Raw genomic sequence first — 14,115 nt, 5'->3', positions numbered from 1 at the left:
AAGAAAAAGACATTGTACCTTATGATATTTTTAAACTATTATGAGAGATACAACATTTTTAAGAAATAATTTGCTTGTACCAGTGTTAACAAATTGGATGGTACCTTGAATATTTTTTTTAGCATCACATATGTGCACTCTCTTACAGGTGAGCTGCAAGACAAGACACAACATTAAGCTTCTTTGCAACTTGATATATGACACCGTCTTCAGTCTCAAAACGCCTGGTATTTATGAAAGCAGGTTGTTCTGTATGTAGCATTTAGTGTATTTTTTATATATATTGTCTCTATAAAAACCCCTTCTCCTATATATATTACTAAATGTGAAAGGAGAAACTTTTGTTTTTCCTTTTGGGCCACCCTGCCTCAGTGGGATACGGCCGGTGTGTTGAAAGAAAGAAAAAGTTTCTATAAAATATTCAGATGTATTAATTTGATCAAGAATGTATAATTTTTAATCATAATGTTTTTAGAATACTTTTCAACAAATAATAATTTTTTAAAAAGTCTTCACTGTGGTACATTGCAGTTGATATCCAGGTCAGTTCCACCTAACTACAAAAGTACTAAAAAACTAACAAATGTTGTTTCATGTATCAACAGGGAGCAAAGAACGGTTGCTTGAGCAACGCATCCCTGCCTCTTACCTTGCTTTAGAGGATGTTGTTGGTGTTCTGGCTCTGGAACGACGTGTTCAGGGCCGTGACCCAGTGTTGCCTGCAGACAAATATCAGGCTCTTGTTACCCAGGAGATGTCTAGTAGAGGTCACCGTCCATTCAGAGATGTAGCCGAGCTCAATCAAGGCACAACTTTTCTCCATGAGAATGGTGGGTTTACATTATATTCATTGAAATAATTAAAGGATAGAATGATTCTGCAACCTTTCAAACTGATTATATATTGATTTATGGTGAGAATAATATCAGTTTACATATTTTCAGAGCACCTTTCCATGTACAGTATGTGAATTTTGGATTGTAAGGTCATATTCCAACAGGTGTTATGCTTCATTATGAAGATGCAACCTTGAAGGACTTATACTTCCTTGACCCTCAATGGCTGTGTGATATGTTGGCTCATGTGGTCACCATAAGAGAAATCAACCCATTTGCTCGAAATGGTAAGTAAAATAGGAACGTTCATACTCAAGAAAACCCATATGAAAGTATCATACTGTTCAACGATGTCTTCACTGAAATGAATATGAAATTATACAGAATCATTATATTAATGGACAGGGCCTCCAAGAGAAATTTTGCAAGGTGGAGCAAAACTGCTTTGGGGCCCCTTGGGGCAGGCTGAGGCTTCTCTCAAAATGAGAATTTAGAGTCCAGTAAAACCATTGGTAAACTTTCATAAATATTTTATATCCTGTGCAGCAGAATGACCAGATAACATATACTTTTTAGATTTTGAAAATTTTGTTTACCTGTAACTATACAAGTGCCTAAATTTTTAATCAAAAGTTCTTTCAAATAAAATAAATTCTTAAAAGTTTAATATTTACTTAGACTACTTAGTGAAATGAGCTTTTCTGGCATTTTTTTGTCTGTAAAATTTCTAATAACACTATCAAAATAAATTTCTCTGGCAATGCTTGATTCGGTATTAAGTTTTGCTAAATCAGCAAGTCAGGTTTAACACATAGTAGACTTTAAAAATATTTTTTATATGTTTGAGTAGTAGACTTTAAAAATATTTTTTATATGTTTGAGTTTGCTAAAATATCTCTGCTGATGCTACTGTTGCTGGAATTGTCAACACTATTCTTAAGCTAACACAAACATTTGGAAATATCTCAAGAGTTTGTAGTCTCTTAATGAATTTAGCAATAATAAAGGATTCAGTTCTAGTTTCCCAAAATTTGCTTTAGTACTAAAGGTAAATGTTGCATTTCTGCTGTAAAATCTTCATCTTTAAAGTCCAGGCACTGGAGTAATGTATCAGCTGAACCTCCCTTCTCATAGGCCCTGTTAATGCTATACAAAATCATCACATCAAGTAGATGAGTAAGAGACATGTACAAATTTTGCTTCTTTATTAAGAAGACATTTTTGCCTGCTCAGCACACTTCTTCAGTCGAAGTACAGCATAGACAACAGAAATAGTGGAGATGTAGATGTAAGGTGATCAGTCCTTCAGTCTTGAAGAAGAGGTAAGTTTGAGCCTGAGGGGCTGACCATCTCAGACTTTCTTCATCTTCAGTACTGAGAGACTGATCACTCATATCTACATCTCCACTGCTTCCATTATCTTGTCTGTATTTTGATCGAAAAAGCCTGCTGAGCAAGTGAAATGTCACATCACTACAGATACCAAGCTGTTGCACGTGTGCAACACACTGAGGTCTGGAGATCGAATCCGCGGTACGGCTGGAAAACATTATGACATGTTTCCTTAAGACACCTGTTATCCATGTTGACCCATCAGTATAAAATGGTTAGGTAAAAGGACACAAGCGCAACTAATGTGACATTTTATTGTGGCAATGTTTCACTCTTCAGAAGCTTTATCAAGCCTGGTAAAGCTCCTGGAGGGCAAAATGTTGCCACAATAAAATGTCACATTAGTTGCACTTGTGTCCTTTTACCTAACATATTGTCATATTTAGTGAAGGGATTCAGGGAAACTGGTTATTTTCATATAGTCGGACTTGAGTCCTGGAAATGGGAAGTACAATGCCTGCACTTTAAAGGAGGGGTTTGGGACATTGGCAGTTTGGAGGGATATGTTGTGTATCTTTATACGTATATGCTTCTAAACTGTTGTATTCTGAGCACCTCTGCAAAAGCAGTGATAATCTGTGAGTATGGTGAAAGTGTTGAATGATGATGAAAGTATTTTCTTTTTTGGGATTTTCTTTGTTTTGGGTCACCCTGCCTCGGTGGGAGACGGCCGACTTGTTCAAAAAAAAAAAAAAAAAAATTGTCAGTAATTCTACTAACATTAATACAGTATAAAATGGGTACCTGGGTGTTAGTCGATTGGCGTGGGTCGCATCCTGTGACAAAATTTACCTAATTTGCCCGAAATGCTTTGCATAACAAGTGGCTTTATATATAGTAGTATGTCATTGATGTCAGATAGGCCTGTATGTCTTGTACATGTTATTATTATATATAACTTTGCATTTTGCTTTATTATTATTTAAACTATCATATCCTTTGTAGTTCATTTTTTTTTTTTTTTTTCAACAAGTTGGTCGTCTCCCACCGAGGCAGGGTGACTTCTTTGTGAGCATTACTTCTGCTGATTATCCTATTTATTTTTAATTCTAATATACATAATATACTTCCAGCAAGAAAGAGATGATTGTGGATGTTATGAATGAGAAAAAGCTGGATGTCCTGGCTTTAAGTGAAACAAAGCTGAAGGGGGTGGGAGAGTTTCAGTGGAGAGGAATAAATGGGATTAGGTCAGGGGTTTCAAATAGAGTTAGAGCTAAAGAAGGAGTAGCAATAATGTTGAAGGATAAGCTATGGCAGGAAAAGAGGGACTATAAATGTATTAATTCAAGGATTATGTGGAGCAAAATAAAGATTGGATGTGAAAAGTGGGTTATAATAAGCGTGTATGCACCTGGAGAAGAGAGAAGTGTAGAGGAGAGAGAGAGATTTTGGGAAATGTTGAGTGAATGCGTGGGGAGTTTTGAATCAAGTGTGAGAGTAATGGTGGTTGGGGATTTTAATGCTAAAGTGGGTAAAAATGTTATGGAGGGAGTAGTAGGTAAATTTGGGGTGCCAGGGGTAAATGTAAATGGGGAGCCTTTAATTGAGCTATGTGTAGAAAGAAATTTGGTAATAAGTAATACATATTTTATGAAAAAGAGGATAAATAAATATACAAGGTATGATGTAGCACGTAATGAAAGTAGTTTATTAGATTATGTATTGGTGGATAAAAGGTTGATGGGTAGGCTCCAGGATGTACATGTTTATAGAGGGGCAACTGATATATCGGATCATTATTTAGTTGTAGCTACAGTTAGAGTAAGAGGTAGATGGGAAAAGAGGAAGGTGGCAACAACAAGTAAGAGGGAGGTGAAAGTGTATAAACTAAGGGAGGAGGAAGTTCGGGTGAGATATAAGCGACTATTGGCAGAAAGGTGGGCTAGTGCAAAGATGAGTAGTGGGGGGGTTGAAGAGGGTTGGAATAGTTTTAAAAATGCAGTATTAGAATGTGGGGCAGAAGTTTGTGGTTATAGGAGGGTGGGGGCAGGAGGAAAGAGGAGTGATTGGTGGAATGATGAAGTAAAGGGTGTGATAAAAGAGAAAAAGGTAGCTTATGAGAGGTTTTTACAAAGCAGAAGTGTTATAAGAAGAGCAGAGTATATGGAGAGTAAAAGAAAGGTAAAGAGAGTGGTGAGAGAGTGCAAAAGGAGAGCAGATGATAGAGTGGGAGAGGCACTGTCAAGAAATTTTAATGAAAATAAGAAAAAATTTTGGAGCGAGTTAAACAAGTTAAGAAAGCCTAGGGAAAATATGGATTTGTCAGTTAAAAACAGAGTAGGGGAGTTAGTAGATGGGGAGATGGAGGTATTGGGTAGATGGCGAGAATATTTTGAGGAACTTTTAAATGTTAAGGAAGAAACAGAGGCAGTAATTTCATGCACTGGTCAGGGAGGTATACCATCTTTTAGGAGTGAAGAAGAGCAGAATGTAAGTGTGGGGGAGGTACGTGAGGCATTACGTAAAATGAAAGGGGGTAAAGCAGCTGGAACTGATGGGATCATGACAGAAATGTTAAAAGCAGGGGGGGATATAGTGTTGGAGTGGTTGGTACTTTTGTTTAATAAATGTATGAAAGAGGGGAAGGTACCTAGGGATTGGCAGAGAGCATGTATAGTCCCTTTATATAAAGGGAAAGGGGACAAAAGAGACTGTAAAAATTATAGAGGAATAAGCTTACTGAGTATACCAGGAAAAGTGTACGGTAGGGTTATAATTGAAAGAATTAGAGGTAAGACAGAATGTAGGATTGCGGATGAGCAAGGAGGTTTTAGAGTGGGTAGGGGATGTGTAGATCAGGTGTTTACATTGAAGCATATATGTGAACAGTATTTAGATAAAGATAGGGAGGTTTTTATTGCATTTATGGATTTAGAAAAGGCATATGATAGAGTGGATAGAGGAGCAATGTGGCAGATGTTGCAAGTATATGGAATAGGTGGTAAGTTATTAAATGCTGTAAAGAGTTTTTATGAGGATAGTGAGGCTCAGGTTAGGGTGTGTAGAAGAGAGGGAGACTACTTCCCGGTAAAAGTAGGTCTTAGACAGGGATGTGTAATGTCACCATGGTTGTTTAATATATTTATAGATGGGGTTGTAAAGGAAGTAAATGCTAGGGTGTTTGGGAGAGGGGTGGGATTAAATTATGGGGAATCAAATTCAAAATGGGAATTGACACAGTTACTTTTTGCTGATGATACTGTGCTTATGGGAGATTCTAAAGAAAAATTGCAAAGGTTAGTGGATGAGTTTGGGAATGTGTGTAAAGGTAGAAAGTTGAAAGTGAACATAGAAAAGAGTAAGGTGATGAGGGTGTCAAATGATTTAGATAAAGAAAAATTGGATATCAAATTGGGGAGGAGGAGTATGGAAGAAGTGAATGTTTTCAGATACTTGGGAGTTGACGTGTCGGCGGATGGATTTATGAAGGATGAGGTTAATCATAGAATTGATGAGGGAAAAAAGGTGAGTGGTGCGTTGAGGTATATGTGGAGTCAAAAAACGTTATCTATGGAGGCAAAGAAGGGAATGTATGAAAGTATAGTAGTACCAACACTCTTATATGGGTGTGAAGCTTGGGTGGTAAATGCAGCAGCAAGGAGACGGTTGGAGGCAGCGGAGATGTCCTGTCTAAGGGCAATGTGTGGTGTAAATATTATGCAAAAAATTCGGAGTGTGGAAATTAGGAGAAGGTGTGGAGTTAATAAAAGTATTAGTCAGAGGGCAGAAGAGGGGTTGTTGAGGTGGTTTGGTCATTTAGAGAGAATGGATCACAGTAGAATGACATGGAAAGCATATAAATCTATAGGGGAAGGAAGGCGGGGTAGGGGTCGTCCTCGAAAGGGTTGGAGAGAGGGGGTAAAGGAGGTTTTGTGGGTAAGGGGCTTGGATTTCCAGCAAGCGTGCGTGAGCGTGTTAGATAGGAGTGAATGGAGACGAATGGTACTTGGGACCTGACGATCTGTTGGAGTGTGAGCAGGGTAATATTTAGTGAAGGGATTCAGGGAAACCGGTTATTTTCATATAGTCGGACTTGAGTCCTGGAAATGGGAAGTACAATGCCTGCACTTTAAAGGAGGGGTTTGGGATATTGGCAGTTTGGAGGGATATGTTGTGTATCTTTATATGTGTATGCTTCTAGACTGTTGTATTCTGAGCACCTCTGCAAAAACAGTGATAATGTGCGAGTGTGGTGAAAGTGTTGAATGATGATGAAAGTATTTTCTTTTTGGGGATTTTCTTTCTTTTTTGGGTCACCCTGCCTCGGTGGGAGACGGCCGACTTGTTGAAAAAAAAAAAAAAAAAAACTTCCAGCAATAAATGGGATTAGGTCAGGGGTTTCAAATAGAGTTAGAGCTAAAGAAGGAGTAGCAATAATGTTGAAGGATAAGCTATGGCAGGAAAAGAGGGACTACAAATGCATAAATTCAAGGATTATGTGGAGTAAAATAAAGATTGGATGTGAAAAGTGGGTTATAGTAAGCGTGTATGCACCTGGAGAAGAGAGGAGTGTAGAGGAGAGAGAGAGATTCTGGGAAATGTTGAGTGAATGCGTGGGGAGTTTTGAATCAAGTGTGAGAGTAATGGTGGTTGGGGATTTCAATGCTAAAGTGGGTAAAAATGTTATGGAGGGAGTAGTAGGTAAATTTGGGGTGCCAGGGGTAAATGTAAATGGGGAGCCTTTAATTGAGGTATGTGTAGAAAGAAATTTGGTAATAAGTAATACATATTTTATGAAAAAGAGGATAAATAAATATACAAGGTATGATGTAGCATGTAATGAAAGTAGTTTGTTAGATTATGTATTGGTGGATAAAAGGTTGATGGGTAGGCTCCAGGATGTACATGTTTATAGAGGGGCAACTGATATATCAGATCATTATTTACTTGTAGCTACAGTTAGAGTAAGAGGTAGATGGGAAAAGAGGAAGGTGGCAACAACAAGTAAGAGGGAGGTGAAAGTGTATAAACTAAGGGAGGAGGAAGTTCGGGCGAGATATAAGCGACTATTGGCAGAAAGGTGGGCTAGTGCAAAGATGAGTAGTGGGGGGGTTGAAGAGGGTTGGAATAGTTTTAAAAATGCAGTATTAGAATGTGGGGCAGAAGTTTGTGGTTATAGGAGGGTGGGGGCAGGAGGAAAGAGGAGTGATTGGTGGAATGATGAAGTAATGCGTGTGATAAAAGAGAAAAAGGTAGCTTACGAGAGGTTTTTACAAAGCAGAAGTGTTATAAGAAGAGCAGAGTATATGGAGAGTAAAAGAAAGGTGAAGAGAGTGGTGAGAGAGTGCAAAAGGAGAGCAGATGAAAGAGTGGGAGAGGCACTGTCAAGAAATTTTAATGAAAATAAGAAAAAATTTTGGAGTGAGTTAAACAAGTTAAGAAAGCCTAGGGAAAGTATGGATTTGTCCGTTAAAAACAGAGTAGGGGAGTTAGTAAATGGGGAGAGGGAGGTATTAGGTAGATGGCGAGAATATTTTGAGAAACTTTTAAATGTTGAGGAAGAAAGGGAGGTGGTAATTTCATGCACTGGCCAAGGAGGTATACCATCTTTTAGGCGTGAAGAAGAGTAGAATGTAAGTGTGGTGGAGGTACGTGAGGCATTACGTAGAATGAAAGGGGGTAAAGCAGCTGGAACTGATTGGATCATGACAGAAATGTTAAAAGCAGGGGGGGATATAGTGTTGGAGTGGTTGGTACTTTTGTTTAATAAATGTATGAAAGAGGGGAAGGTACCTAGGGATTGGCAGAGAGCATCTATAGTCCCTTTATATAAAGGGAAAGGGGACAAAATAGATTGTCAAAATTATAGAGGAATAAGTTTACTGAGTATACCAGGAAAAGTATACGGTAGGGTTATAATTGAAAGAATTAGAGGTAAGACAGAATGTAGAATTGCAGATGAGCAAGGAGGCTTCAGAGTGGGTAGGGGATGTGTAGATCAAGTGTTTACATTGAAGCATATATGTGAACAGTATTTAGATAAAGGTAGGGAAGTTTTTATTGCATTTATGGATTTAGAAAAGGCATATGAGTGGATAGAGGAGCAATGTGGCAGATGTTGCAAGTTTATGGAATAGGTGGTAAGTTACTAAATGCTGTAAAGAGCTTTTATGAGGATAGTGAGGCTCAGGTTAGGGTGTGTAGAAGAGAGGGAGAATACTTCCCGGTAAAAGTAGGTCTTAGACAGGGATGTGTAATGTCACCATGGTTGTTTAATATATTTATAGATGGGGTTGTAAAAGAAGTAAATGCTAGGGTGTTTGGGAGAGGGGTGGGATTAAATTATGGGGAATCAAATTCAAAATGGGAATTGACACAGTTACTTTTTGCTGATGATACTGTGCTTATGGGAGATTCTAAAGAAAAATTGCAAAGGTTAGTGGATGAGTTTGAGAATGTGTGTAAAGGTAGAAAGTTGAAAGTGAACATAGAAAAGAGTAAGGTGATGAGGGTATCAAATGATTTAGATAAAGAAAAATTGGATATCAAATTGGGGAGGAGGAGTATGGAAGAAATGAATGTTTTCAGATACTTGGGAGTTGACGTGTCGGCGGATGGATTTATGAAGGATGAGGTTAATCGTAGAATTGATGAGGGAAAAAAGGTGAGTGGTGCGTTGAGGTATATGTGGAGTCAAAAAACGTTATCTATGGAGGCAAAGAAGGGAATGTATGAAAGTATAGTAGTACCAACACTCTTATATGGATGTGAAGCTTGGGTGGTAAATGCAGCAGCGAGGAGACGGTTGGAGGCAGTGGAGATGTCCTGTCTAAGGGCAATGTGTGGTGTAAATATTATGCAGAAAATTCGGAGTGTGGAAATTAGGAGAAGGTGTGGAGTTAATAAAAGCATTAGTCAGAGGGCAGAAGAGGGGTTGTTGACGTGGTTTGGTCATTTAGAGAGAGTGGATCAAAGTAGAATGACATGGAAAGCATATAAATCTATAGGGGAAGGAAAGAGGGGTAGGGGTCGTCCTCGAAAGGGTTGGAAAGAGGGGGTAAAGGAGGTTTTGTGGGCGAGGGGCTTGGACTTCCAGCAAGCGTGCATGAGCGTGTTAGATAGGAGTGAATGGAGACGAATGATACTTGGGACCTGACGATGTGTTGGAGTGTGAGCAGGGTAATATTTAGTGAAGGGATTCAGGGAAACCGGTTATTTTCATATAGTCGGACTTGAGTCCTGGAAATGGGAAGTACAATGCCTGCACTTTAAAGGAGTGGTTTGGGATATTGGCAGTTTGGAGGGATATGTTGTGTATCTTTATACGTATATGCTTCTAAACTGTTGTATTCTGGGCACCTCTGCAAAAGCAGTGATAATGTGTGAGTGTGGTGAAAGTGTTGAATGATGATGAAAGTATTTTCTTTTTGGGGATTTTCTTTCTTTTTTGGGTCACCCTGCCTCGGTGGGAGACGACCGACTTGTTGAAAAAAAAAAAAAAAAAAAAAAAAAACTTTCAGCAAGCATTTGTGAGTATGTTAGATAGGAGTGAATGGAGATGAATGATTTTTGGGACCTGACGAACTGTTGGAGTGTGAGCAGGGTAATATTTAGTGAAGGGATTCAAGGAAACTGGTTATTTTTATATAGCTGGACTTGAGTACAGGTCCACCATCACAAATCAACTATAGATTCACTACAAATCTTATGATTACAAGCATTGATCCTGATACCAATCTCTTATTTAATGACTTAAATGAATCAAACAGTTACTGTAATTACTACACTGCAGAACAATCAAAGGCACTTCTCAGTGCCAACAACAACATAACTATCTTTAACTACAATATCAGATCTTTAAGCAAGCATTACGATGACCTCATAGCATTACTAAATTCCTTACATGCCAATATGTCCATCATTACACTAACTGAAACCTGGCTAAAGCCTGATAGTACAGATGTCTATGCCATTCCTGGTTACACAGCCATACACAACTGTAGGCCAGACCAACAAGGGGGTGGCACAGCCATATACTACTCAGACCAACTAGAATGTATCACTAATACTTGCACAAGGGATGAACATGGGGAATATATAATAGCCAAATTCAAATCCAAATACCTACAAAAACCTCTCACATTGATAAACATCTACAGAGTTCCACAGTCAAACATTAGCCAATTTAGTCAAAACCTAGGAAGTATGATAACTGATGCACGCATGAACAAAGATCACTTACTACTCTCAGGTGACTTCAATATAAATCTCCTGCAAGACCAGGACCCACACGTTACTGAATTCACAAACACAATGAGTAACTGTATGTTGCTACCAACAGTAACAAAACCTACAAGAGTTACAGAGACTAGTGTTTCCCTACTTGACCACATCTGGACCAACACCATATCCCCTTTAAAATCAGGCATAATTACAGATAATACCACAGACCACTACCCGACTTTCCTCATAACCTTCAGACTTCACAATGAGGCAGCCATTAATAACTTCACAACAGCAGTAGCAAACATTGACTGGCACACTGAGCTAGAAATCTATACAGATATTGACGAATGTATTAATAATTTTCTAAAAAAGACCCAATACCTCTATAACAAGCACTGCCCTAAAAAAACTAAACAGATGACAGCTAAGAGACTGAACAGTCCCTGGCTAACACCCAGCATTCTCAAATCCATAAATACAAAACACCAATATGAAAAACAGTACAGAATGGGTCACATAACCAGAGACCAAACAAAACGTTACTCGTCAATCCTAACCAGCCTGATAAGAAGGGCAAAAAAATTGTATTATGAGAACAGATTATCCAACTTACGAGGTGATATAAAAAAGACCTGAAAAACCCTATCAGAAATTCTGGGAACAAAAAAGATATCACGAAATAGCGAAATAAAATTAGCAAAATCAGATGAACCCCAACTCCCACCAACAGAAACAGCAAACAGACTCAATGATTTCTTCTCCACTATAGGACAAAACCTTGCCAATAAAATCCCAAGCTCAGATACCCCACCAAATGACTACCTCACTGGCAACTACCCGAACACACTGTTCCTAGCTCCGACTAACCCATACGAAGTCTCCCTTATTATCAACACACTAAAAAACAAGGCAGGAGATTTAAATACCTTACCACCCTTTATATACAAAAAAGTGTCACAAGTGCTATCACCAATCATTGCAACACTCTTTAACAAATCCATTGAATCCTCCACCTTCCCTACAGTACTCAAAATAGCAAGGGTCACCCCGATCCACAAAGGAGGAGACCAAACAGAGTTGAATAACTATAGGCCAATATCCAACTTACACCCTCTCTCAAAAATCTTCGAAAAATTAATTCATAAACGAATCTACTCCTACCTTATCTCCCAAAACATACTCAACCCCTGCCAATTTGGATTCAGGCCTAATAAAAATACTAATGATGCTATTATACACATGCTAGAACATATATACACTGCAATAGAGAAAAAAGAAGTCCCACTGGGGATCTTCATTGACTTACGTAAAGCTTTTGATACAGTTGACCATGACTTGCTCCACGTAAAATTGTCACACTATGGTATAAGAGGGCACTCCCTCAACTACCTCAAGTCATACCTCAGCAACAGAAGCCAATATGTGTATGCAAATGGGGCAAACTCCTCTGCACAACCAATTACAGTTGGTGTCCCACACGGAAGTGTCCTTGGCCCTCTTCTCTTTCTCCTATACATAAATGACCTACCAAATGCTTCGCAATTACTCAAACCCACACTATTTGCAGATGACACTACATACGTCTTCTCCCACCCGAGCCCAGTCACACTAGCCAATACTGTAAATACCGAATTACAGAAAATATCTACCTGGATGAGAACTAACAAACTTACACTAAACATTGACAAAACCTACTTCATTCAGTTTGGTAACAGAGCTACAGATGTCCCTCTTAACATAATGATAAACGGATCACCTATCACAAAGCTAACAGAGGGAAAATTCTTAGGAATCCACCTTGATAATAGACTCAAATTTCATACACATATACAACAAATTTCTAAGAAAATTTCCAAGACTGTAGGCATACTATCGAAGATACGGTACTATGCTCCACAGTCAGCCCTCCTGGCCCTATATCACTCTCTTATTTACCCCTATCTCACCTATGGAATTTGTGCATGGGGCTCAACAACAAGTAGCCATCTCAGACCACTAATTACCCAACAAAAGGCTGCAGTTAGAATGATAACAAATTCTCACTATAGGCAGCACACTCCACCAATATTCAATACACTAAACCTCCTCACCATACAAAACATCCATACTTACTACTGCACCTATTACATACATAGAACACTTAACTCTGATATTAACCCTCCCCTCAAACATCTCCTTGCCAACCTCAACAGAACACATGACCATAACACAAGGCACAGATCACTCTTTGATGTTCCTCGTGTCCATCTCACACTATGTAAAAACTCAATGCACATAAAAGGCCCTAAAATCTGGAATTCATTACCTGTAAATATAAAAGAAACACTACCTGTTTATAAATTCAAGTCTCTTCTCAAAGATCACTTACTCACCCAAAACCAAATAAATACTGAATAACTGAACCTTATAAATTGTATATCTTAAATGTTTCTCACAATTATATCACATAAGTGTTAAACCTAAAACCCAATCTAACTTTATTATTTTTTAAATACACTACCTAACAGAATACTCCATTCTACTGAATGTACAACAATGCATACAACCATATGACCTGTCTTTGTAATACTCACTTGTGCTTTATAGTAACCTGTTTACATTAATGTTTTATCACTGATTTCATCATTGCTTAGTTAATCTTAAGTTAATTTTAAGCCAGCCCGTAATGCTATGCATAGTATAAGTGGCTTTGGCATACTGCTCTTACCTGTATTTGTTGTACCTCTGTATGTGTGCTCAAATTTTTAAATAAATAAATAAATAAATAAATAAATCAGTTATTCGGTTCCTTCAGTTATTCGGCACTAATTTTGGCTAGCATAATTTCAAATTTCCAGGGTCGCCACACCAACCTGCTGGTACTGTTTGGTGGTGCTACTTGCTGCATAAGTCATTCCAATTTCTTTTTCTCCATTTATTGTTTTAACCTGCTTACTTTTACCCCTAGCCATGGTTCCAATGAATAAAAGAAATGCTTCTCATTATGTAAAGCACCTACACAGTACATTATCCATTAAAGATAAGGTGGCTTTGAAGCCACTGTTGGTTGTCATGAACTCAGTCTCATGATGCAGGAGAATATGCTTTATTATTATGCTAATATCAACACTACAGCTTATTTGCCTATCACAATTGATATAATATGACATAAGAAACAATATAAATAACATAAAACATGTTAAATACTCCAGAATTAATATTTGGCATAACACCGAGCAGTTCGGCAAAGTTATGAAGAGGATTTGGTAAACATATACCATTCTCCTATCCTTGTCTTGGGGGCTTATATTAGAGAAAACGGAGTATAGCACAGGGCTAACTATGATATACACTCGTACCCCACCATAAACATGAAACAAAAAAGTTATTTTCTCTCTATAGATTATCACACATAGCAGCATATGTGTAGAGAACCTAGGATAACCCCAAAAAAGTCAACGTGGCTTATTTTTAGTACCTGGCTTGGGTTAGCCATGTATGATTTTTGGTAAATATTCGATTCCCAGCCAGGGTAGAAACATTAGGCATGTTTCTTTACACCTGTTGTCTATGTTACCCATCAGTAAATGGGTACCTGGGTGTTAGTCGACTAGTGTGGGTGTTATCCTGGGACACTGACCTAATTTTCTTGAAATACTCAGCATAACAAGTTCCCTCCTATACAGTAGTATGTCACTTATGTTATCTAGGCCTGTATACCTTGTACATGTATGGGAAG

At 38.2% G+C, this 14,115-nt stretch overlaps 1 protein-coding gene across 1 annotated transcript in view; it reads left to right on the top strand.

The window, feature by feature from the left end:
- The window catches only part of Lrrk (Leucine-rich repeat kinase), a 1,005,461-nt gene that overhangs the window by 793,779 nt on the left and 197,567 nt on the right, over positions 1 to 14,115 (top strand). The window contains exons 30-32 of the mRNA XM_070091737.1: positions 149 to 227; positions 606 to 830; positions 1,001 to 1,123. Coding sequence (XP_069947838.1) covers positions 149 to 227; positions 606 to 830; positions 1,001 to 1,123 — 427 coding nt within the window. The remainder of the gene's footprint in view (positions 1 to 148; positions 228 to 605; positions 831 to 1,000; positions 1,124 to 14,115) is intronic.

The sequence above is a fragment of the Cherax quadricarinatus genome, chromosome 37 (assembly GCF_038502225.1).
Source record: "Cherax quadricarinatus isolate ZL_2023a chromosome 37, ASM3850222v1, whole genome shotgun sequence".
In the NCBI taxonomy this organism is placed as follows: domain Eukaryota; kingdom Metazoa; phylum Arthropoda; class Malacostraca; order Decapoda; family Parastacidae; genus Cherax; species Cherax quadricarinatus.
Note: the sequence above shows the minus strand (reverse complement) of the source record. Positions and strands in the feature narration are given on the sequence as shown.